This window comes from Archocentrus centrarchus, chromosome 12 (assembly GCF_007364275.1).
Source record: "Archocentrus centrarchus isolate MPI-CPG fArcCen1 chromosome 12, fArcCen1, whole genome shotgun sequence".
Classification (NCBI taxonomy): Eukaryota; Metazoa; Chordata; class Actinopteri; order Cichliformes; family Cichlidae; genus Archocentrus; species Archocentrus centrarchus.
Genome location: NC_044357.1, coordinates 9,100,811 through 9,123,667, shown reverse-complemented (window position 1 = coordinate 9,123,667; position 22,857 = coordinate 9,100,811). Strand labels below are relative to the sequence as shown.

At 40.6% G+C, this 22,857-nt stretch overlaps 1 protein-coding gene across 2 annotated transcripts in view; it reads right to left on the bottom strand.

Annotated features, from left to right (window-relative positions):
- Window positions 1-547: 547 nt before the first annotated feature.
- nnt (nicotinamide nucleotide transhydrogenase) overlaps window positions 548-22,857 on the bottom strand; it is a 35,113-nt gene continuing 12,803 nt past the window's right edge. The window contains exons 11-21 of one of the 2 annotated variants that reach the window (XM_030742260.1): window positions 21,617-21,727; window positions 19,050-19,195; window positions 18,577-18,772; window positions 16,595-16,828; window positions 14,694-14,854; window positions 11,147-11,326; window positions 10,741-10,900; window positions 7,125-7,206; window positions 5,134-5,252; window positions 4,755-4,870; window positions 548-2,965 (exon numbers count right to left, since the gene is read on the bottom strand). In XM_030742260.1, the coding sequence (XP_030598120.1) occupies window positions 2,822-2,965; window positions 4,755-4,870; window positions 5,134-5,252; window positions 7,125-7,206; window positions 10,741-10,900; window positions 11,147-11,326; window positions 14,694-14,854; window positions 16,595-16,828; window positions 18,577-18,772; window positions 19,050-19,195; window positions 21,617-21,727 (1,649 nt within the window). In that variant the 3' untranslated portion in view covers window positions 548-2,821. The remainder of the gene's footprint in view (window positions 2,966-4,754; window positions 4,871-5,133; window positions 5,253-7,124; window positions 7,207-10,740; window positions 10,901-11,146; window positions 11,327-14,693; window positions 14,855-16,594; window positions 16,829-18,576; window positions 18,773-19,049; window positions 19,196-21,616; window positions 21,728-22,857) is intronic. The other variant, XM_030742259.1, reaches the window with a different exon arrangement.

The window sequence follows — 22,857 nt, the reverse complement described above, 5'->3', positions numbered from 1 at the left end:
AGACCATGCTCCCTTTCTGGTAGCTTCCTTCTGGCTGGCTTGTCCCTCAAAAACTGAATTGGATGAATACGGATGGATTTGGAATATCCCCTATTTGACATCATTAAGTTCCAGAAATAGAAATATCTGTCAAAATCCATGCATTTAAAGATCCCTGAACTCTAAACTCAGATCACATGGATTACATATATATATACAGTGACATTACTTGAAACTTTCTCCATGTTTAATACGAGTATCTGCCATTGTGGTCATTGTTGGTAGAGCATGTTGTTTACCCTCTGCAAAGCTGCACTGGAGCGATGAAGTATGTGTGGAAGTGTGACTGAAACTCCTTCCCCAAGCTTGTGATCCTTCATTTAGATAATTGCTGCAAATATTTTAGTTTTCGACTCTGCCATAGAAGATTGGGCTGGTACTTTAAACCTCACAGCTGTGGCAGACCTCAGGGAAATCCTCACAGATCAACATGTTTACTTTGAGGAAATGCAGCTGCACCTTTCACCTTTAAGAGTACGTCAGGGAAGAAATTACACTTTCAGGAAACTTTTGTGTAAATACAGATTTATTAAGGGGATGAAAATGTTCCATGACAAACAAAAGAAGGGGAAAAAACAAGTTCACAGTACATTTCATTAGTTCATCTCCCTAACATGGTGCACTGAAACATTGTACAACTATAAAACCTCATTGTTGCTCTGCCTCTTTACAAAAGAAGAAGAAAAAGAAGAAGAAACAACAGGTATAAGGGGGCATACTAGCAGAATTATCAAGATTTTCCATCACTTTGAATTTGGTCGATGTTAAACAAAGAAAGCTTTTGCTTGTGTAAGATGTGAGAACATGATCATGAGCAACATACGTGGCTCTAAACTTGCAAAACAAAGTAAACTTGCTGGCAGCAGACTGAGGTCAGGTGGTTAAAAATGCAACGTGAACACAAAACAGAAGACTATTGGTCCTGCTTTTGGGTGGAAAATGACTGTTCTCATGTGCTAGATTACCTAAAAGGTGGCTGGTCAGATCAAGGTCCTGTGGAAAGATATTGGCCATTTCATGGAGAGGTAGGACAGTTGTCAACATATCAGGTCCCAGGACAAAACTAGAACAACTAATTCATACAGTACTTATAGACTACAAAGTGATGAAAACTGCTCATGTTACCTCATGATTATTGTTCAAACTAAGCATCATCATACGCTCTTGCCAATTCATCTGCTGTGTCAGAACTGCAGCAGTGCAACGGCAGCATTAAATCAAATGGACCAAATTTAAATATGAGGGTCTGGTTGACTCAGTTGTGTAGGAACAGGTAGAAAGTGGGAGTTGCCAGCTTTTTGTTTGTGATCTACTCAAGTGGTTTTTCAAAAGCCAAATACTTCCAAATTCAAGGGGCCGTTTGGCACAAGGTTTTATTAAATGGCAAATGTTGGACTTTAATAAAAGAATGGAGGAAATACGGTATCATTTTAGAAGTACTTCATGACAACAGACAAGTCATATCTGCTGGATTGTGGCGGCAGTTTCAATTAAATAACTGCACTGTTGTTCAGACTCGACACCACAGGCCATTTGACATCTGGCCCTACTTTAGCAACAGCAATCCTTCATTTCACTGTAGAGCAATAATGAGGACACACACTGGAGTGGATGAGCCACATTCACTTAAAAACAACCTTCTTTACCATTAAGGCCAACACACTAGCATCCTGCGTACTGTAATATTGGAGCTACACAGAAAGAAGGAACACATCTGGTTCAAACACATCATAAAATCCATTCAGCTATCAGACCTTACATGAGTGTGTGTTTGTAAGAGTGAGACAGGCTCCCCGTTCAGCACAGCTGTGGTCTCACATAAAGGTCACATCCTTTTGGTTTATTGCATCGCTCGTCTGATAGAAGAGGTCTGAATGGATGTTTTTTTAAACTGTTATTTGGACCAAAGTGTGATCGGCGAACATGAGGCATCGGTGGAAGATCACAAGATACGCTCAAGTGAAAAGAGAAAAAGCAAATAGCACCGCACTGAGACTAAAATAATTATCAGACCAAATACAAAACTCTCCCAATACAGTATAAAACTGGAACGGAAAGAACTTTACAAATAAAATGTTGCACTGTTCTGCCTTTTTTCTTTTTACTTGTGGAGGGGGAGAAAAAAGATAGACGAGAGTAGACCTATCAAAGGGAACACATGACTAGAACAAAACCAAAGTGGAAAAAAAAAAGAGGATGGAAACTTTACAGGGTGGTAAAACGTTCGTGCTCAAGTCTCTCATATCTCCTCTGGTGATTCACCATCATATATATATATTTTTTTTTATTCCAATTCAAGTCTAATATTTTCTTTTAGCTATTGGCTATTTCCTAAAACACCTTAACATTGAACTGTATCATCTCTAACACCTTATCTACATTTGTGGTTGCTTTACATTAATATACGTCTCTATAATGAAGATGACTCTGTCAGCTGTTCCCCTTATTAAACAGAAGACATGCAGAAGAATGACAAACCCTTGCTTTTAAATCTAGAAATGAAAAAATTGGGCTTTACCTCATTAGGAAATGATAAATCTACTATATCTGCATTATCCAGCTATGACTGCAAAAGCCAATTTGCTTTTATTTATAGATCACAGAAAGGGTTTGCCAAAAAGCTTTTAACTTATTAATCATCTTTGTTCATTTGGCTTTGTTGCAACTGGACAAAGATGAACTGAATGCTGGAATACTTTTGGAAAAACTTCGCCTCGTTGTTTTCTTCCTTTCTCTCTCCATGTGTGCTCTCAGTGGCGTGTCTGGTTGAGGCAGGGGTACGTTACTGGGACTCGCGGACCTTGCCTTGTAGGGCATCGCAAGTCTTCTTAGCGTCGCCTAACAACATCGCAGTGTTGGGTTTGTAGAAGATGGGGTTGTCAACAGCTGCGTATCCCACACCCAGGGAACGTTTCATCACAATCACCTATGGGAGGAGATGAAGTCACACAGACTGGTAAGCTTCTAATTGGACAAGAAAGCGATGACAAGGCAGAAGAAAGCCACCTGCGAAAAATGTAAAACCAGAAATTTGCCCCTCATCTATATCATTCATACCCCATTAATGGAAAATATCCTGAATGTGCAAGATTTGATCTCAAAGTTCAGCAACTCCACCCATAAAAATATCAGAAACAATACTGGCTGAGCTCTCTTTCTAGACAGTCACTTCGGGCACTGCTGCACTGCATCTAGCACATACATGTGCACTCTGCTATATGCATGGATCTGCTCCACTGTATCAAAACGGTTAATGCTTTAGTCTCTTGGAAGAAGATAACATCACAGTGAGTCAAATGTGGCAAGAAGGAAAGGTGGGCCATTCCATTTCCATTATAAAGAAACATCAAGTGCTTTTGGGGTAAATCTCTGGCACTGTGGCGCTATGAGTTAATTCTGTGTTAACTTGAGCTACGAGTGTAGCTCAAGTTAACACAGAATGATGGATGCTTGAATCTCTGAAATATGTGAACACCCAATCTCTGACAGCAGATCTGGAGGCCTGTAGAAACCATAATTTTGCAGGAAGGGGACAAATACTTTATTCATGGCTTCTCATATACAAGGCCCATAATATTCTTTAAAACAGTCCAAATCAGGTGACTGGCTTCACAGATATATAAAGATATAAAGCTTGAATATGGGGGGAAAAAAAAGTATTTTTATTCAACTTCAGCATGATATTCCTCAGGTATGACATCGTGTACCAAATCCAAATGAACTGATTTAGAAAGAGGAAGTTTCTGTATATCCAAAACTGGAGTTTACTCTAATTTTCCCCAATAAGATTTTTTTTTTTTTAAATATTCTGATTTATTTACAAAAAACAAAAAAAACAAAGGAAGCTCAGTGGAATTTTAAATGCATTAATGCCACTTCCTGAGGGACACATTAGCACCACCTAATTACCTTTAATCATTACACCAAGTGATGATTAAAGGTACATTACACATAACAAAATGAAACATTTAAGTGTTACTGGCACTGGTGGTGGGATATTTTTTGCACCGTAGAGTCCTTTGCTTGTATACTCTATTATTCTCCTGGGAAGGATACACTCCCCACATACTGCATTTTCAAATACTATTAGGGTACTAAATAGTACATCGGTACAGAACTGCCGGTACAGTCTGACCTCAGAAGATGAAACTGTGGTGGACAACCTCATTGAAAGAAGAACGAGCTTGACCCTCCTTCTACTCAAGAACACTGTTTGTTCTCCGAGTCATAGCCAAAGATTATTGAAATCATAAAAGCAGTGTATGATGAATGCATAATTGAATACTTGAAAATGATGATTTAAAGTCTCTCATGTGTGTGTGTGTGTGTGTGTGTGTGTGTGTGTGTGTGTGTGTGGTTAGGTAAAATGTCCTCTTTTAGTTCCTGTGTGGAAACTAGTGGGAGCACTGTATAAATCACAGATCTCTGAACAGTGCCAGTGGGATGCTCCAAATGTTGATATTCCACACAGACACAGTCTCAGTAATGAGATCAGGATGGGACTGCACCTGGAACTGTAACAGCATGTGTGAGACTGGGTTTATATGTATGTATATGTGAGTGCGTCGGCATTTCATTATGTTTGTGTGCATCTTCAAATGAAGCAGGTCTGCAGGTGTGGACAGCCAAATCGTTGTAAACTCTTCCATTCATTCCATGTTTTTGTGCTTCAGGATAAATCTTATTATCACTCATGCATGCACCAGATGTCTCACCTGCTTTGCCTTCCAGACTTCCAGCACGGGCATACCAGCAATGATGGAGTTGGGGTCTTCTTGGGCCGCTGAGTTAACTGTGTCATTGGCGCCGATCACCAGGACCAGGTCGGTTTCTGATTGGATATACAAACATGCTAATATTAACAAGTATATCTCTATAATTTCATCTCAACTTATTCAGTATTTGACTTGCATTCCAGTCAATAATAAGACAGACAGGAATTATAAGGTCTGGAAACAGGAGAAACTGTTAGTCTGGATCAGTTTATATTCCCAAATATAAATGACCCTAGTAGTGAACTCTAAAAGGCCGCAGCATTTACAGATGAAATAATGACAATGTATAGACTGTATTACAGAGATGACTGGCTCTCACCAGGGAAATCCTCATTGATCTCATCCATTTCCAGGACAATGTCATATGGGACACCAGCTTCAGCCAGCAGCACATTCAGCTGACCAGGCATACGACCAGCAACCGGGTGAATACCAAACCTGAGGGTTAAAAAACACAATGAATAATCCAGCTCAGTCCTACATGTACAAATTTGGCTCTTGATCCCCATTAGCTGCCTTAAATTAGAGAGAAAGACATGAACGTGGGAAAGAAGCAATCTTAAAGGTGCCTAAAGAGGGATCAAAATAAATGGAGTCAGGTGGAGGAGGAGACATTAAGATGAAGTATTTGGACAAATGGAGTTGAGAGATGAGTGTGATTATAGTTTGGTTACACACAAACACACCCACTGCACTCCTCCACCAGTATTACAGTATTTGTTGAGTGTGCACGCGCGCGTGTGTGTGTGTGTGTGTGTGTGTGTGTGTGTGTGTGTGTGTGTGTGTGTGTGTGTGTGTGTGTGTGTGAGACTGGGTATACACAGCTCTCAAACTCAATTAGCCATGTAATGTAATCACGGTAGGAAATTAGCACCAGCCACTGAATACTAGTGGCTGGTTCTCTTTTTCTGAACCCTTCCAATCACTTCGACCACTATTTGGAGATTTCTTCCTTTTTTTTTTTTTGTCTGACGAGCTTCAGCAGATACAGACAGCAGATGGCCTGCTGATTCTGGGATAAATTAGCAAGTCAGTTTCTGCCCTTTGTGTATTTCCATACAGTCTACACGCATAGGACGACAGTGGGGAACACAGTAGTTGTGGTCGGTAAGAGCAGAAGTTGTTTCCAAGTGTTATACTGTTAGTACCCTGTAGAAGGGGGAGGGTGGGTGTATAAGACAAGTGGAAGAGGTGACAAAAGCAGGTACAGAGAGTAAGTGACAAGAGTTTTAATAATACAGAACAGAGAAAAAAATGAGAGCAAGATCAGAGTGAAGGAGGTTTTTTTCTGTTTTTCTCTGACCACCCACTTTCCTCTAATCAAGTACAAATGCTCTAAGCAATAGCAGCTGCAAGAGCCAGGATCAAACGACAGAGGCAGGACAATTACACATGCTTCCACTGTACCTTGTCCTTCGCATCCTCTCTTTCGCATTTCCTTTTTTACCACACACACATACCCACTACGTCTTGCTGTTCCAACCAAAAACTATGTCCTTCATGGTACAACTTACATCATGTACTATAGTACATCGAAAGATCTCTTAAGGTCATCTTCTTGGGTAAAACAAGTCAGCTTTCAGTGTAGTTACCATTTTTAGATCGCTCACCGGAAGTCCCACTCTGACCACTTACACTCTGCTTTCTGGGATATCACCACGGACCTCAAACTTTTGCACAGCGAACATTGATTTCAGTTTCAAACCTGACCCGAATTTCAAGTTTAGAATCGTTACTGGGTCTAGACTCCATAGTTTCCAATACCATAGACAGTGTGTCAGATGAGGAGTTAGACCAGGAGGAGTTCTGGGGTGTCTGAAGGAACTGTCTGCACCGCAGTGTGTGCCATCATGTGTTGGAACAGAGTGCACTGAGATTTTTTTCACCACAAATATAATTTTCCCTCATCAGATTTGCCTCCTTGCAACTTCATGCACTTCCAAAAATGAAAATCATGTAGAAGGATGACCGCACTGGAGGCCATTCAGTGCCCGTCGTTGAGGCACAAGAGCATGGAGACATAATGGGACTTAAAGATCGAAAAGTAGCAGCCATGCTGAAAATGGTGCATAGATACACAAAACGATGACCCTGAATGTGAGATTAGCCAAATTTACATCCCATACATTTATTATTCAGTACTGCATATGATCTACCCATCTATAACCATCTAATCATTTGTATAAAATCCTGTTCATAAACATATCTGATGGTATTTTTTGTAGCACTTTGCTGAACATATAGACTCACTTTGTAGTACTTTAGTGAATTATATCGATTTAAAGCAAGCTAACTTTATTCTTGCCTTACCTCACTTTCTTGCCAGCCTCTTGAAGCATCTTCACCAAATCTGCAATGGGGTACTGGGCCTTTGCAGCACAAAGTCCATAACCTGAAACGGATTTCAAGGCAGTAACAGGTAAGAACGAGACACACCCGACACAGAAAAATGAAACACTTTTGCCACAATTTAGCTATGACTGGTTAAAACACATTTGTGCTCAGAGCTGTATACCTCACAGACAGCACATCTAAGAATGGAGCGTAGAACGCGTGAGGGAGCAAACACAGCAACTGAGTGTTTATTTGTAAAATCTCTCTTTCATCTCACTCAGCCTCTATGACTGAAACAATCTTCTAATCTTGCGATCTGATTTCTGCAGTCTAATTATGCAGTTTTAATGACTCATCAATAATATAAATATTCAGACCAAAGAGAAAACAACAAATATTTTTCAACCCACTTTATTTCCTTGCGATATCCTGCTTTTTGTGTCACTCATGTTGACATTTGGTGTCAATGTAGCAGCGAATTCTAAACACAGTGTGCGCTTCTTTCTCCCAGCCTTGGATTTATTTCATGTTTAATAACGCTGGTGTATGGTTCGTGATTTTTATCACGCTGTTGCTCACACACAAACACATGTCAAATGGTCCAGTGGTGTTTACTAACCTTGTCACAACAGCCAGTCTGAAACTGTCATGTTACAGCACACCAATCAAAATGACAGTTTCAAATTCCACTGGGAAAAAAAAAAAAAACACTCGAGAAACTTATTTAATTGACCAACTGCCACCCAGTTCAATAATTTTGCATTGTTCACTTTTCTACCTTTCTCAATCACAATTTTTGTAACCCCTTGTGCTTCCAAAATTATCTGTGGAGTTCCTGTATAAGAACAAGTGGACCCAGGCCACGCAGACTCAGCCCAGATGAATGCCAAGTACACACCATGTTTATCGGGCAGGGTCTTAACCGTTTCCACAGATGTCAAGCAAACTGACTGTGACGGCTCCAATTTAGTGAGAATAGGCAAAATGGAAACAAGGGGACTGACTGAAAGCTGGTGCAGGGAAACGATACCACACTACTGCTGCCTCCCAGAACACAACAAATTATGCATTTGGCTGATGTGAGTTATGTGGTCACGTCCATAACAATGTATGACCTGTATACTCTGGCTGATGTCAGGTTTTTGAAAATAAATTTCATAGTGTCCTCTGCGTGTTACTGCACTGCTTTCTGTACAGTAACATGTGAACTGCTGTATACATTCCAATTTCAGCTGAAAATTCAGAAAGCCACAATTGAAACAAATTTATTCATAATGAGAGAAAATTCTACAATGTGACATTCCAACTTTAGGATTTCAGAGCGTCCGATGGAAACAATCTCACCGACTGTGGAAGTTAAATTTAATTTACCTGTTATTACAGGTGACAAATGGCACATGTGCCGGGAACAGGCTTTAAAACTAGAGTGTTGTAAACAAATCTCACATTAAGAATGTTCGAATGCTTAACACTAAGTGCAGTTTGGACTTTTATGTTCGCGTTTAGAAGCTTGCTGGCATTCGTCTTTGCAACAAAGTCCGGATAACTGATTGATGTTGCTTAAAATGGCCAATTATTCAGCAGGTTGCATTATAATTTGTTTAAATGGATTTCAGTTCTAGTTTCATTTGGGATCTTACTCATGAGTGATGGGAAGGTGGAGTGCGAGCTGGACCAGCAGATTGGTGCAGTTTCAGCAGTAATGTGAGAGTTGTGTCATGGTGAAGAGAGCGCTGAGCTGAAAGGCAAAGCTTTCATTTAACAATCGAGCTACATCCCAACCCTCACCTATGGTTATGAGATCTTGGCAATGACCAGAATACAAGCAGACGAAATTATTTTCCCCCATTGGGTGGCTGGGATAAACTTTAGCAATAGGGTAAGGAGCTCAGGCATCTGGAGGGATCTCCCCTTGGAGGTTTTCTAAGCGTGCCAAACTTTGAGCAGATCCCGAAGAAGAACCAGAATTCACTGTAGAGATTATATCTGGCCTGACTACACCTCGAGATTTCCCAGGAGGAACTGGACAGTTTTGCTGGGGAGAAGGACTTCTGGAATACCCTTAAACAGTCTCAATGTGACTCGACTCAAGGTAAGCAGAAGATAATAGGTGGATTTTAATCATTATATTTTCACTAAAATCTTTTAAAGTGGACTTATTAAACTTTGATTTGTCTGTTACTTGTTAGATGCTCATATTAAACGTGTCCAACATGTTCAATTTGCTGACATGTAATCCTACCAGCCAAACGCTACCCTAAATGCCTTCAGACAGTTTTTTTCTCCTCTTAGATCTGTATGATGTCAAAGAAAGTGGATATCCTCCATTTGGTCATTTCAGGCATGCAGCTCTGGCCAGTAGAACAGAAGCCCCACCCACCTGTTGTTTAAACCTTCTGCTTCTGAGGGGCAGCCAATCAGATGAAAGTTGGCTTAAATAGCTTGTTTCAGACAGTGGATGACCCGAGAGGCTGCTCCATGTGCAAGATAAATAATGATTACTCTAAACCGTAAATCATTCAAAACCTTCCGAACAGTCCAAGAATAAAAATATGGAGCAGGAAATAAGTAATAATAGGCCAACTAAAGAAATGTCTGGTGTTTTATTATTTATCCTGTCCTGGTGTTGATTTGTTTATGAATCATTTTGAGAAAAGGCTGAGAAAATATAATTTTTCCATTTCCACTTTCTCCCACTCCTTCCAGTTCTCTTTTTTGGGGCTGTTTTTGGTGTTAGCTGTCAGATGTGTTCCTGTTCATCTTCCATTATTCCCAGAAAAGAGGGGGGGGTTGACCTAAATTGGATGCCACTCTCTCCGTGGATCACCTCTTTTTCACTTGACCACGTGACTACTTTAATTTTGCAATTCTTGTAAATTGCAGCGGTTTCCTCTGAAGACTTAGTTTTTGTATACAGGCACTCAGTGCTGTGACTGGAATCACCAGTTTGCAGATTAGATGCCTTTGGTCTGTGTTTACATGTACCCACGTGAGCGAAACAACCCTTTGGAACTGTGACTGGTTAACAACAGTCTAGACGAGGGGACCGAAATGTCAGTGGGCCACACAATAATGAGTTTAGAACAGCAGCTCCAAGGACAATCACTATAGTCCAAGTGGGAGGTTCAGACACATATCTAGACAAATATTGAAAACATGTGAAACAAAGAAAATCATATAGCTGGAACAAAGACTGGAACCCACTCTTTAACCCTGAAAAAGGAACTAGAAGCCAATTTAGAGTGTAGTATTTGAGTTGTCAACAAAAACCCAGCATACACTCATTCCATCTAATTTCCCCCCTTGACCTTGCATACATAAGCTGCACTGTAGAATCTCTATTTACGAGGACTGACGACCACACAGAAACCTAACAGTGTGCATGTGTGTGTGTGTGTATACGCTCCACCAGGACTTGTCAATTAGCCTAGCAAAATGATGTAACATGGGCTAAGAAAAGGTTAAATAAACAGAACACACACTGTGCTAATAATACCAAAAAAAAGAGAGACTGGCAAAGTCAAAGTACCATTTTTTCCACTCATGTAAAATCCTCAGTGTGTGAGTGTAGGGTTGTGTATGTATATCTTACCTGGAGTGATGATTATGTTCTGGGCCTCTTTAATCATCTCGACAGTCTGATCCACATTGACTTCTGTGTGTGTCCCTGTGATCTCCATGGGCTTTCCTGTACCGGTGGAAGATGTGCCGTAGCCTCCCAAGATCACATTAGTCAGTGAACGATTCATGGCCTGAGGGGGAAATAAAAAATAAAATACTTTATTTGATATTTACTTCACAACTTGTCTAAAAGAAAGCATGGCTATGAATGTCACACATTTGTGGCCAGAATATTTAGAAAAGGAACTCCACAATCTTGCTATAATGGAAAAGTTAGAGTCCCTCCTGCTGGACAGATAAGGAACAACCACATTAAACAATCTGACACAGGAAATGCTAGGATTCAAACAGTGATGCTGAGTCTGTGTTCTACTCACCACACACATAATATATGACAAAATGGCTCCAGATGACCCGATGAGAGCGCCGACGATGGTCAGCAGGTTGTTGTTGAGAAGGAAGCCCTCGGCACACAGGGCCCAGCCTGAGTAACTGTTGAGTACAGTGATTACCACCGGCATGTCGGCGCCTCCAATAGCTGCTGTCAGTGTTACACCCTGGGAGAAAGCAGGAGGAACCATGAGGTTAAACCCACTGCTGTGATCACCTTAGGTATTCAATATGCCAGCGAATGCTTGTTATATGACCAGGGGTTCAGTAACCAAAACTGGAACTCAGCTACATCTTAAGCACCTAAAGTTTCTTATCTATATCAGATATTATTGTGTCAATGCAGCAGCTTCACAGTGTAGTCGTTTACACATTTACCGCACAAGCAAATGATCCCAGGTTTGACTCCAGGAGGAGACAGAAATCTCTTCATCTGGTGTTTTAAAAAAAAAAAAAACAACTGCCAAATCAAATATGTGGACCTACCCGCTGTGGCGACCCTTCGTAAGGGAGCAGCTGAAAGTAGCTTTATTATGTTGCACAACAACCACCTACCAACAGACTGAAATGATCATTTGTAGTGTGCATACACCTGTAACACCTTATAAGATCATTGTGTCATCTTAATTTCTTGACACAAGCATCTAATTTCTATCCACAAAACTTTTCATTATGCTTGATATATTATGACATCAGCAGCAGCCGCCTAACAACGAACTAAAAATCACACACCAAACAGTACTGCGGTATGTGCATGTGCCAAAACTGTAACTGTCATGTCGCCCCCTTACTCAGTCCTCACTCTGAGTGTTTAGAGCTCAGTTATTAGACCATCTTTGCTGTTTAACTTCAATGTTTAATATAAAATATGTCAAAATGCAACAGCACAATAAGCTGTCAGTTTAAAGAAATAACTAACGGCGCCAGGGTGGCTCAGAGTTTGAGCATGCGACCATATATGCTGCGTGGCAATGCGGACGGCGCAGGTTCGAGTCCCGACCTCTCGCCATTTACCGCATATCTTCCCCCGTCTCTCTCCTCCTACTTTCCTGTCTCTCTCCACTGCAAACTATCAAATAAAGCCATAAAAGGCCAAAAAAAAAGTAACTAATAAATATTACACTACAGTAGATTCTTAAGAAAACAGTCTGCTTTGACTTTTTTTCCTGCTTTCCTGCAGAGCATCACACACTTTTTTTACACAGATCTGTAAATCTCTGTACAAGAAAGGTGACACCATGTTCGAGATCACACCTCACAGTATCATTTGCAAAGCCGACAAATCGTACACGTAGCATTTCTTCAGAAACGCCCTCATAGCAAGGCTTTCTGGTGTGTAGCTCCAATTCAGTTTCACACACTGCAGAAAAACCCAGAGAGATCCATGCACTTATGCACCTGGCACAGTAACAGTATTTTCATTAACAGACAAACAGCTTGGGATCTGACAGTAAATAATGTTTTGTGTTCTTCAACACATCGCACATGTCAGCTGTGACACATTTCAGGTTTATATGGAGGAATAGCTTCTAATAAAGTCACTCTGGATAAATCCTGTGATCTACCTGAGTCTCAGTTCTCAGGTCCACACAGAGCCCACCAATTTCTGACATAACATATTGAGTCTTTTTCAGCCTCCTCTAATTTATATGAAGTGCCACACTCTTTTCAGATAGAAACACATGCGTAAAACCTGCACTTAGACTGTATTATTTTATTGGCACATTACTTGATTCCTTATTTTTGAGCCACAAATTTGTGCTACTCTTATTAGAATGCTGGTCATTAATGAAATGAACTAGCTGTGTTTGGTTAAACATTTATAAATGATAAATTTGCCCTGTTTATATCTGGCCCAGTCTGTGGCTAAAAGGCTCATGCCTGATGTTCCGGTACAGCACCACACCTCTGATATACACAACAGCAGATTTGCAGCAGTGGGTGACAGATTTGTGATTTATCACAGTTAATTGCTGTATTAATGCAAACATATTGCAGTGTTATTGCCAACTTGACCCTGTTCAATCGACTGACTCTATCTTATTGCTGTTTTTTGCCATCTTGATGCACCAATGTTGCTTTGAGGACAGCAGCTGTCTGCAAGTGGTCTCGGACCTGATTCCCATCGCAAGTTGATTGGCTGTGCACAGCGGCAATAATTTTGGTCGTGTAGCGGTCTCTAGCCACTGTTTTCCCAAGTGACTGTACCCTACAAAAATACCTGATTACTTCCAGTTACTGCTGCGAAAGGTGGTTCCACGAAAAAATTGCTGTATGTACAAAGGTCAACATATCAATACTGGAACTTATTACTCCCTATAAAGTACCGGTAACCGTATCAGCCCCAAAACTGCATTATTGGCTGGGGTATAATACAGAAGAGTGATCTAAAACCATTATAAAGCAATATTTTTTGTAATAATTAAAAGGTGCTATTTGAATCTATTTAAGAAAAAAAAACAACTATTTAAATTGTAAAGGATGCAAACAGCATCCCAGTTTTAGATAAATTTTACTTGTCCTCCATCCCTCTATCATCTGAACAGCTTTTGTTTAAAGAGAGCCAACTGTAGTTATGAAAGCATCAGCGAGCTCCAGAAGTGTGAAGAAATGCACACGTGTACAGTAGATGATGCATTATACTGTATTTTAACAACTGATTAGAGGACAGAAATATAAAACAAACTGAAATGATATCCTGCTAACTTCTCTGGGGACGTGCTGATGTTTTTATGTGGGACTCAGTCCAGCTGCTGATTTTCCCAGCAAAGCATGCAAAAACGCAGAGCAGGCAGAAAATCCCAAAACTCCAACACGTCACTGCATATAGCATTTCTTTGCTTTTTAACGTGTGCTCGGTGCCTCTGCCTGGCTTCACTTAGTGATAATGTAAATTCTGCACAAGTATATGAAACTCCAAAGGCATGTCTAGAAAAAAATTATGATTTTTTTTTTTTTATTCTGATCATCACACCTCAAAAATGCTTCTCTGGAGATCCTAATTCCAATTTCATAGAGTACAAACATTGCAAAATGTAAATCTAAAGTTTCTCACTTAAAAAAAAGCTCATTTAAAAGTAGGTGGAGTTGTTAAACTTGTTATTGTTTATTCTCACATGCTGAGCATTTAATACTGCTGTGTAGAAATACCTGCACTCAACATCTTTGTCTCTGATTTCCACAGAATTTCAAAAGCTAAGCAGGACTTAACAACGGCAGGGGAACAGGAGCCTGGCAGTTTCGCGAAGTCATGCCTGCTTTGCCACTGCCAACTCTCCATTCTGAATTTCTGGGCAGCTCCTGTTTCCTGCGCAAAGAGCCTCCTGACATTTATAACTAAATCCCTGCTTTTGTCTCTTTTCTCATTTACACCTTCCTGGCAGCATTTTTCTTGACTTTTTTTATGCCGTTTCTCCTCTCGTGAAAATTTTATCATCATATCCAGTCTGTCAGTATGAAATCACTTTTCAGTCTGTGATTTTTAAGAGTGAAAAAAAAAAAAAAAAAGACCTCATACATAAACACACAGCGTACCATGACAGCAGAGAGAGCAGAGACTGATCCGAGACAGGTGATTCCTGTAGTGTAACTTGGATCGAGCATGTAGGGAATCATTCCACCAACACTAGCTGCCATGAGACCGGCATTCAGGGCGTGACGAGCAGGGAGCATCAGAGGAGCGCTGTTCAAAATACCTGCATGTGGAGAAAAGGTGGTAAGAAAAAAAAAAGATAAGACCAAACTGAAAAAGTATCTGTTAGGGGTCTCAAAAATCTAAGCAGTAGCTTTTTTTTGTGTGTGTGTGTGTGTGTGTGTGTGTGTGTGTGTGTGTGTGTGTGTGTGTGTGACATTTATCATTTTAGATTTCTCATTCTGCAGCCACCACTTGAGACTTGTCATTAACTGAATGCCATGTTGATGCATAATTTGTCCTTATGAAACACTTTCAGTCAACATGGAAATTATAGTGTGATTACAAGGACTGGAGCCAGCACATGAACCTGATGAACTGGGCTTTTTTTTTTCTTCTATGCTTCACAGCAAGCAGCAGTGACATGAAGCGACAGACTTTCTTACATGGATAAACACAGTATGACCAAGGTAACACATCATCTGCTGTCAGCAGTATACACACTCACTTCCGATTAGAGGGAAGTTTGTTCGCAATCAGTAAGGACAGTAAACACCTTTACCATTTTTACCTCACAATATCAAAGTGTAATGACAGGTACAGGTCAGTTAACTAGTCAAGTTTAATTATGAACTAGGCAACTGCAAATAAAACTGATTTATGAATTATCTTAATTATAATAAAAAGAAAAAGAGATACGTCAGCTAAAGGAACTGTCATTTTGGGGAGGTTTTTTGTTGTGACATACATACAGTATCCAGGCTAAAGCTTGGAGTCAGTTACTTTCTCAGCATAAAGACTCAACCAGAGACTGCTAATTAAAGATAGATGGAGCCTCCATGATGTCAGCCATTAGTGCCTGGACTCTGCAATTTAAAGTCTCAAGATTAACATTTTGGACACTTGAAATGTTGATTTGTGGAGTCAGAAGTTCCCTTTTTTTTTGGACCAGACAGTTGAGTGCCAAGTTCTCTTTATGTAGCAAGCTTAATTAACAAGCTGCAATGCACAGATGCTGACAAATCAGTCCAGAATAACATACTGATAAGAATTACCACAATTCGCTCGCCAAAACTAAAGCACAAACTTCCTAGATGGTCTGTATCACATCGTAATCCATATTACTTATTCCTATTAAAAATGCCCCCAAAGCCATCAACAGCATAAGCACGGCTGAGAGGCCTAGTTCAGTAACTCGAGCAGCAAGCTGCTCCCTGTACGAGCACGTCTGTCAAAGTAGCCAAACCTCTAACTTTAAGCCTTAACAGTATCTACATGGATAAGATTTTAAAAAATTCACCTAATACAAAGCTGTTAGGAAAACTACCCATAATAGGCAAAACTGTTTTTTACCCTTGTTTATTAAATGGTGTTCATGCGAAGCCAAGCTAAATGAGTCTTAGCTTCAGCTTGAGAATTAATGCTAAGACTAGAAATTGGTACTCATCTTATAATGTGGCTCCTGGAAACAAAGTAAAGACAGTTCATCTGAGCTAAAAAAAAAAAAAAAAAATCTGAGCACTGCAAAATTAACTGCTCCTTAAGCATTAACTATTGCTTTAAAGGTTACATTTAATCATGATCTATGGTTTTCCCAACATGCATCATGCAGCTAGAAAGAACAACACCTCATGATAGGCTACATCTGCCTCGTCTTTGGCAAATAGGGTCACCACAAGTGTAACAAGTGGTCTTCATAATAACATGTCAGCATTAGTCCAAAGTCTGCCTGTACATCAGCATACTAATAGTGTAAATGTTTCTTCTTCACAGAATATTTATTATACGTAACTGCAGTTCTCACCTTGCAGTTTGCCGTATGCCACCAAAGAGCCGCTAAAAGTGACTCCACCGATGTAGGTTCCAAGATAAGCAACTATCTTGGTGAGGTTGGCTGCAGGGTCTGTGGCGAAGTGTGGGTACTCAATCATGTATTCAGCCACACAGGTGAGCACAGCAGCCAACCCAACCAAACTGTGGAAAGCAGCCACCAGCTGGGGCAGGTCACTGATCTGGATCTTCTTAGCAATGGCCAGGCCTAGAGAGAAGGAGATAAGAAGTAAATAAAGTGTAGTGGCCCTGAAAGACCCACACACAAATAACATGCAAATCACAAGCACATGCACATACACTCAGGACTGCTGGGAAGTGGGCCCATCTAAAGAGCCAGGTGGTGCTGATGAGGCTTGCTTGGGGAAATTCCGTATGTGTGAGTTGGTCTACACTTTCTGTCCGTGTGTATGTGTGTGCACGTGTGAAATACGTTCCCGTATCTGGAAAAAAAGCATTATTGTCTGTGTGGATAGTTTAGTCTGGCTTTCAGCTTTGTTACTGGAACAATTAGCATTTAAATGATCAAACTATCCTCAAAGAGAAAGAAAGTGAGTAATGTGTGAAGCTGACCATTCTGACAGATCTCCTGTGTCTGGCAGAGATTTAGTCATGATGTAAATATCACTGCTCTTAGCACACCTGCTAACTTAATCTAGCCAAGCTTGGAATACATGCATGCATGCAAACACAAACAATGCAAAAGCCGTGTTCAATATTTCTGACTCAAGAGACATTCCTTCTTCCATGTTAGGGAGACGGATAAGCCAATCTTTTAGACTCCAAGTACAGCTGCAAGAAAGAGTTTGTGAATCATTTGGAATCACTGATTCCAAATGAACCTGAACACAATCTGACTACACTAATTAACACTGAAACAGGTGTACTTTTCACTGCTTAATTGAACCCATTAAGTATTCACTCAATCACTTATGGTGGAGGCCGGAAAGAGGAAGTTAATTCTTGAATTCAGTAACTTGTAACAATCTTTAGCAGCAGCCTCCCTCGGATATGTCCTGTAACTGCTTATGCAACTTGCACAAAGGCGAGGGGAAACTGTGGAGCTTTCTTTCCTACAAACTTTCTGGGATGTGAAGACTGAAAAGCCCCCTGAAGGTCACGCCTCAGCATCTCAACTGGATTAAGGTCAAAACCTAATCAAAAGCTGAATTTTATTTCACCGTCTTCCAACTCTTCTGGTGCTAATTTACTAGTGTGCTTACTGCTATACTGCTGCAACACCCGACCTCTGCCAACCCCCAGATTATGGACTGCTGCCCTGACAAAATTTCTCCAAGTAATTTAACCTCGCTATTTCTTCAATCATTACAAGGTGTCAAGGGCCCGAGTTAGCAAAGCAGTCTCAAAACATGAAACTGCCTCGACCATGCTCTTTATAGTTAGGATTTTTCTTGGAGTGTTTCTTGGTTTCCTTATAGTTTTGTCACCAACTCTTTTGGGATTGCAAACTATGCTCTTGGTGTAATCTTTGCAGGACATCTGAAATGCAGAGCAGCAACAGTCCTAAATTACACCTAAGAGTTCTTGTAGCCTTTTCCTCTCCTTTTTATCTCTATAATATTTCTTCTAAGATCCTGTAGAAGTTGTCATACTTGAGACATGGCTGACGCCAACCAGTCTTCCTTAAGAAGAGCAGATTTTGTCAGTAACCAGACTTTGTATGCCTTTATTTACTAGGACGGTATCTTTGTAGCCCAAACTTCAATTCTCATGTCTTAAATCTGATCACCAGACATTAGGAGCTTTTAAGTTTGATTTATTACCCAATGTGTTAAATAAAGACAAATGTTTGTGTGTTATTGCTTTATTCAGATTGTTTTCATCTCTATTTGTGACTTAGATGAATATCAGACCACATGTCAATAGTAATCAGTACTGAAATCCTGGTAATAATTTAAAACTTTTTATTGCAACTCTAAATACACACAGACTCACCAGCAGTGCCACCCACAGCCATGGCTGCACTCATCTGTGCCAGGAGCTCAGGACTTGGTTTGAGGAAACCCAGAGTGGCTGCAAGCCCACCTGCGACTCCCATCATACCTAAAGTGTTACCCAGACGGGCTGTGGTCTGGTTAGAAAGACCAGCCAGGGCACCGACGCAGCATAAGCCTGAGCCCAAGTACATCATCTGGTGAGGGAAAGAGACAGAATAGTAAAGAAGGGTTGTTGACAAGGATTAAGGGATCGCAGGATGGGGGGAGAAAAAAAAAAAAAAGTCCAAATGATTTTACTTAGGGCTCCTGCACAATGTCTGTGAAATCAAAGAATACACTCTGGAGGTCTCAAGGACTTTTATACAGTCATGAGCTGTTTTGCATCAGTACTGAGGGATAAAGAAAATGGCCTCAGTGAGAGAACATGAAAACAATTAAACTAATGGCCATGACTTAAATGTCCTCTTTCACCTGTTCAATGTTATATCCAGACTGCAGAGCAGCAGCGTAGCCTCCAATGAAGACGCCACCAGGAAGCAAATAGAGGTAGTTGTACTCTGGGGGATCAGTGGGACGTTTGAACATGTCCAACATCCTCTGCGTCACCAGAAAACCACCTGATAAAGAGGCAGAGGAAATTAATACACTTATACTGGCAACTGCTAAGCCAATTAAAAATCAATAAAATAATTATTAATACACAAAATGCAAAAACTTTCTTCAAAAAGAACAAGATGAGGGTGAGGGGAGTAAGGGATGTTGAGGCACCTGAAATACAATTTCTATATTTTTAGACCATTTCTTAAAACAGGTGTTTTAAAGGACATAGCTAAAATTTATTGCCAAGTCCAATAACCAATGTTAGGAATTTAATGAGTCTACTTCATGTCAGGGTAAATATTTCAAGTCGAAAACCTCAAAAGTGTCAAACTGGGAGCAGACAGTGTCTCAGTGCTTTACAGGACAAGATCGCATTACTGCATGTATGCCTCCCTTTCCCCCCTCTGGCATGACTGTAGCCACGTGCACACACATGCACTAATACACAGAGGGGTGAATGGGAGGTTAGCATCTGTTTCTGTCCCGTACATGTAATTTTAGTCACAAAATATCCCATTTAAAAAATGTAATAATAATCTACTATTATTCCAGACAAGATTGGGTCAATATATTAACATGGAGGAATGTCTGCGTATTAAAACAACTCTAAGCCAGCATCAGTTTCTTTTGGGTATATTCTTAACCCCAAATGGGGCTAGTGGCACTGTATGTAGAAAGCTTGCAGAAAAATGCAGTCCATCAACAAGACTAAGAGGCTACAGTCATATTAGAGGAATTATGCTTGAATTCCTCATTCAGACAACAAAATATTTGTGTCACATAAGCAGTGACTGCAGAGTTATCAAATCTTGAACCAATAAACACTGTTTAGCTTAGCTTCATTTAGCACCTCACCATGCCAACATTTGCTAAAGAAAGAAAGTATCCCGCACACCACTCAGGTGGGGGGGGGGGGGGGGGGGGGGGGGTGTATCCGTGCTTGGATCTTGTTTGCGCCAAATTCTGACCCGACTAACCAAATGTCACGACAGAAATCGAGAATTGTCAGATCAGCAGCGTTTTTCCAATCTTCTGTTGTCCGGCTTTGGTGAGCCTGTGTGAATTATTGCCTCAATTTCCTGTTCTTAGCTCACAGGAGTGACATCTGGTGTGGTCTTCTGCTGCTGTAGCCCATCTGCTTCAAGATATGATGTGCTGTGCGTGCAGCATCCACACAGTTGTGTGGGAAAATCCCAGTAGACCAGCAGGGTCTGAAATATTCAGACCAGCCTGTCTGGCCCTAAAAACCATACCTTGTTCATAGTCCCTTAAAAGCACCTTTCGTCACCATTCTGATCGCTCAACAAGTTACCTTGACCATGTCTACATGGTTCTGCCATATAATTGGCTATTAGATAACTGCATTAGTGACCAGTCAAACAAGTGTACCTAATAAAGTGACTGGTCAGTGTATATTAGCTTTAAAGAGACATTTGAATATTTGACTTATCAGCAAGAAAATGCTTGATATTGACTGTCAGGGTCCCAGTTTTCAATGTTTTTTTAATCTGCTGATCGTTTTTTTTAGTTCGGTAGCTTAGAAAAACGTAGCTCTGGGTTCTTTACCCTGTTTGCAGTGCAGCAAACTGCAAACAGGGTAAAAACACTGCAGCTTTCAGGCATTTTTCAGATTTTTGCTAACAGATGGAATTGATAAGGCAGCATGTTCACATAATACATAGACCTAATTGCACTCTGTCTTTATTGTGTTTGTCCGTTTCCATGGTATGTTAGTTTTGTTCCCATGGGGTTATGGTAGTGCGGTATACTGCTTAGAAATATGTCTGAGGAACCCAACTCAAAGAGAGCATTAAAAAAATAACTGGTAGGTATGTCTCTGAAGGCTGCGGTATTTTGGAATAAAGAGGAAAGTTAATTGGAATCGCTAAAAAGTGGTTTGTACAGTAATGAATTTGAAAGTAACGAATGCCACGTGATTTGTGGTAGGATTGTACTTAATGCCCTCTGCATCTCACAGACACTCAAATGATGCTTCAGTGTATTTTAACAGGCCAAACTTATCTGTTATGCAAGTCAAAGATTTATCTGCTTGCATCAACGTCTCTCCTGGTGTCTAGCAGTGAGCTAATAGGAGAAATTAAATATAAATCATGGCTCAGCCCTGGAGGAACACTCTGTTTTTCCCAGGACTATTACAGAGCGATGAGTATTATAATGACTCCAGGAACAGTTTGTCATTATAATGGAAATTATTGAGGCTAATAGCAGGAATGGATGTGTGTGGTCCGAGCCAGAGCCACCGACTCTGGTTTGAGCAGGTGGGCAGAAAGGGCAGCTGCAAAACTTGGTTTGAAATGATGTTATTGCACAATCAATATAAAAGACTTCAATCTTCAGCCTAAAATGATATTTCATTGGCTCGGGGTTGCTGTAACTGGCAGGAATTACCGTGAGGTGTCTGTGTTAGGGTGACTCACCAGCGATGTTGACCGAAGAGATGAAGGCAGCGAGCACAGCCAGTGTCTCAGCAGCCGAAGTTGGGACGTAGCCCCCTCCCATCAGGGACAGACCACCCACAGCTGTCAGACCTGCAGACCACAGACATTTCAGTATTCATGAACCTACATTTTTATAATACAGGGAGTTGAAAACGGTGGTGAAGATGTTACAAAAACAGCTCCAAATTTCAAACCATTAATTCAGATCTTTTTTTTTTTTTAAGTCACTCTCAACACTTATTAGATTTGTTTTAATCAAACATTTTCCACAGAATCCTGTTTGTTTCCCAGATAGGAAAAAGATAAAGTGATTTAAAAAAAATAGAGGAAAGGAAAAGAGTTTTTAAGAAAAGAGACTCAGGAAACCTTGATAACATCAGTGCTGTAATGATTTACAGGCAGTAGGATGCAATTCACAACAACCACTGGAGCCTGCATTCACATGGGTTTGTGACTGTGTGCTATTTTGGTTGACTAACAGGTAGTGTGTGTGTGTGTGTGTGTGTGTGTGTGTGTGTGTGTGTGTGTGTGTGTGTGTGTGTGTGTGTGTGTGTGTAGTCAACAGTGTTAGATTGGACTTTCAAATGTGGAAAAAAGGAAGTTTGACCTCCTTTTTTCTCAAACCAAATGCAGCTTTACCAACAAGTTTATCGACTTCAAGTTTCAAATGCTGCCAAACACTCTTTCACTGCTTCCATTATGTAAAATACAAGCTCATTTAAAATTAACTGCCACAAAAAGCTACCTATAGCAGGATAAATGGCAAAATAAGTAGTTACAAACACATCAAGTTTATTGAAACCACCTAAAAACGTATCAGGATGCCACTAATCAATCTCCATATATTAGTGATTAGGATGTTATGCTAATCAATAATTTATCCTGCCCATTGTGCCCATTGTTGGTGCTTTTGGCAGATGTCAGGGGTCAGCATGGGCATCCTGACTGGTCTGCAGCTATGCAGCCCAATACGCAACAAAGTGTGATGCGCTGTGTATTCTGACACCTTTCTATCAGAACCAGTTTGAGCTACAGTAGCTCGTCTGTTGGATCGGACCACACGGGTCAGCCTTTGCTCCCCACATGACCCTGTCGCTGGTTCACCACCGCTGTTCCTTCCTTGGACCGCTTCGGATAGATTCTGAACATCCCACAAGAACTGCTGTTTTCTGACCCAGTCATCCAGCCAACACGATCTAGTCGTTGTCAAATTCGCTCAA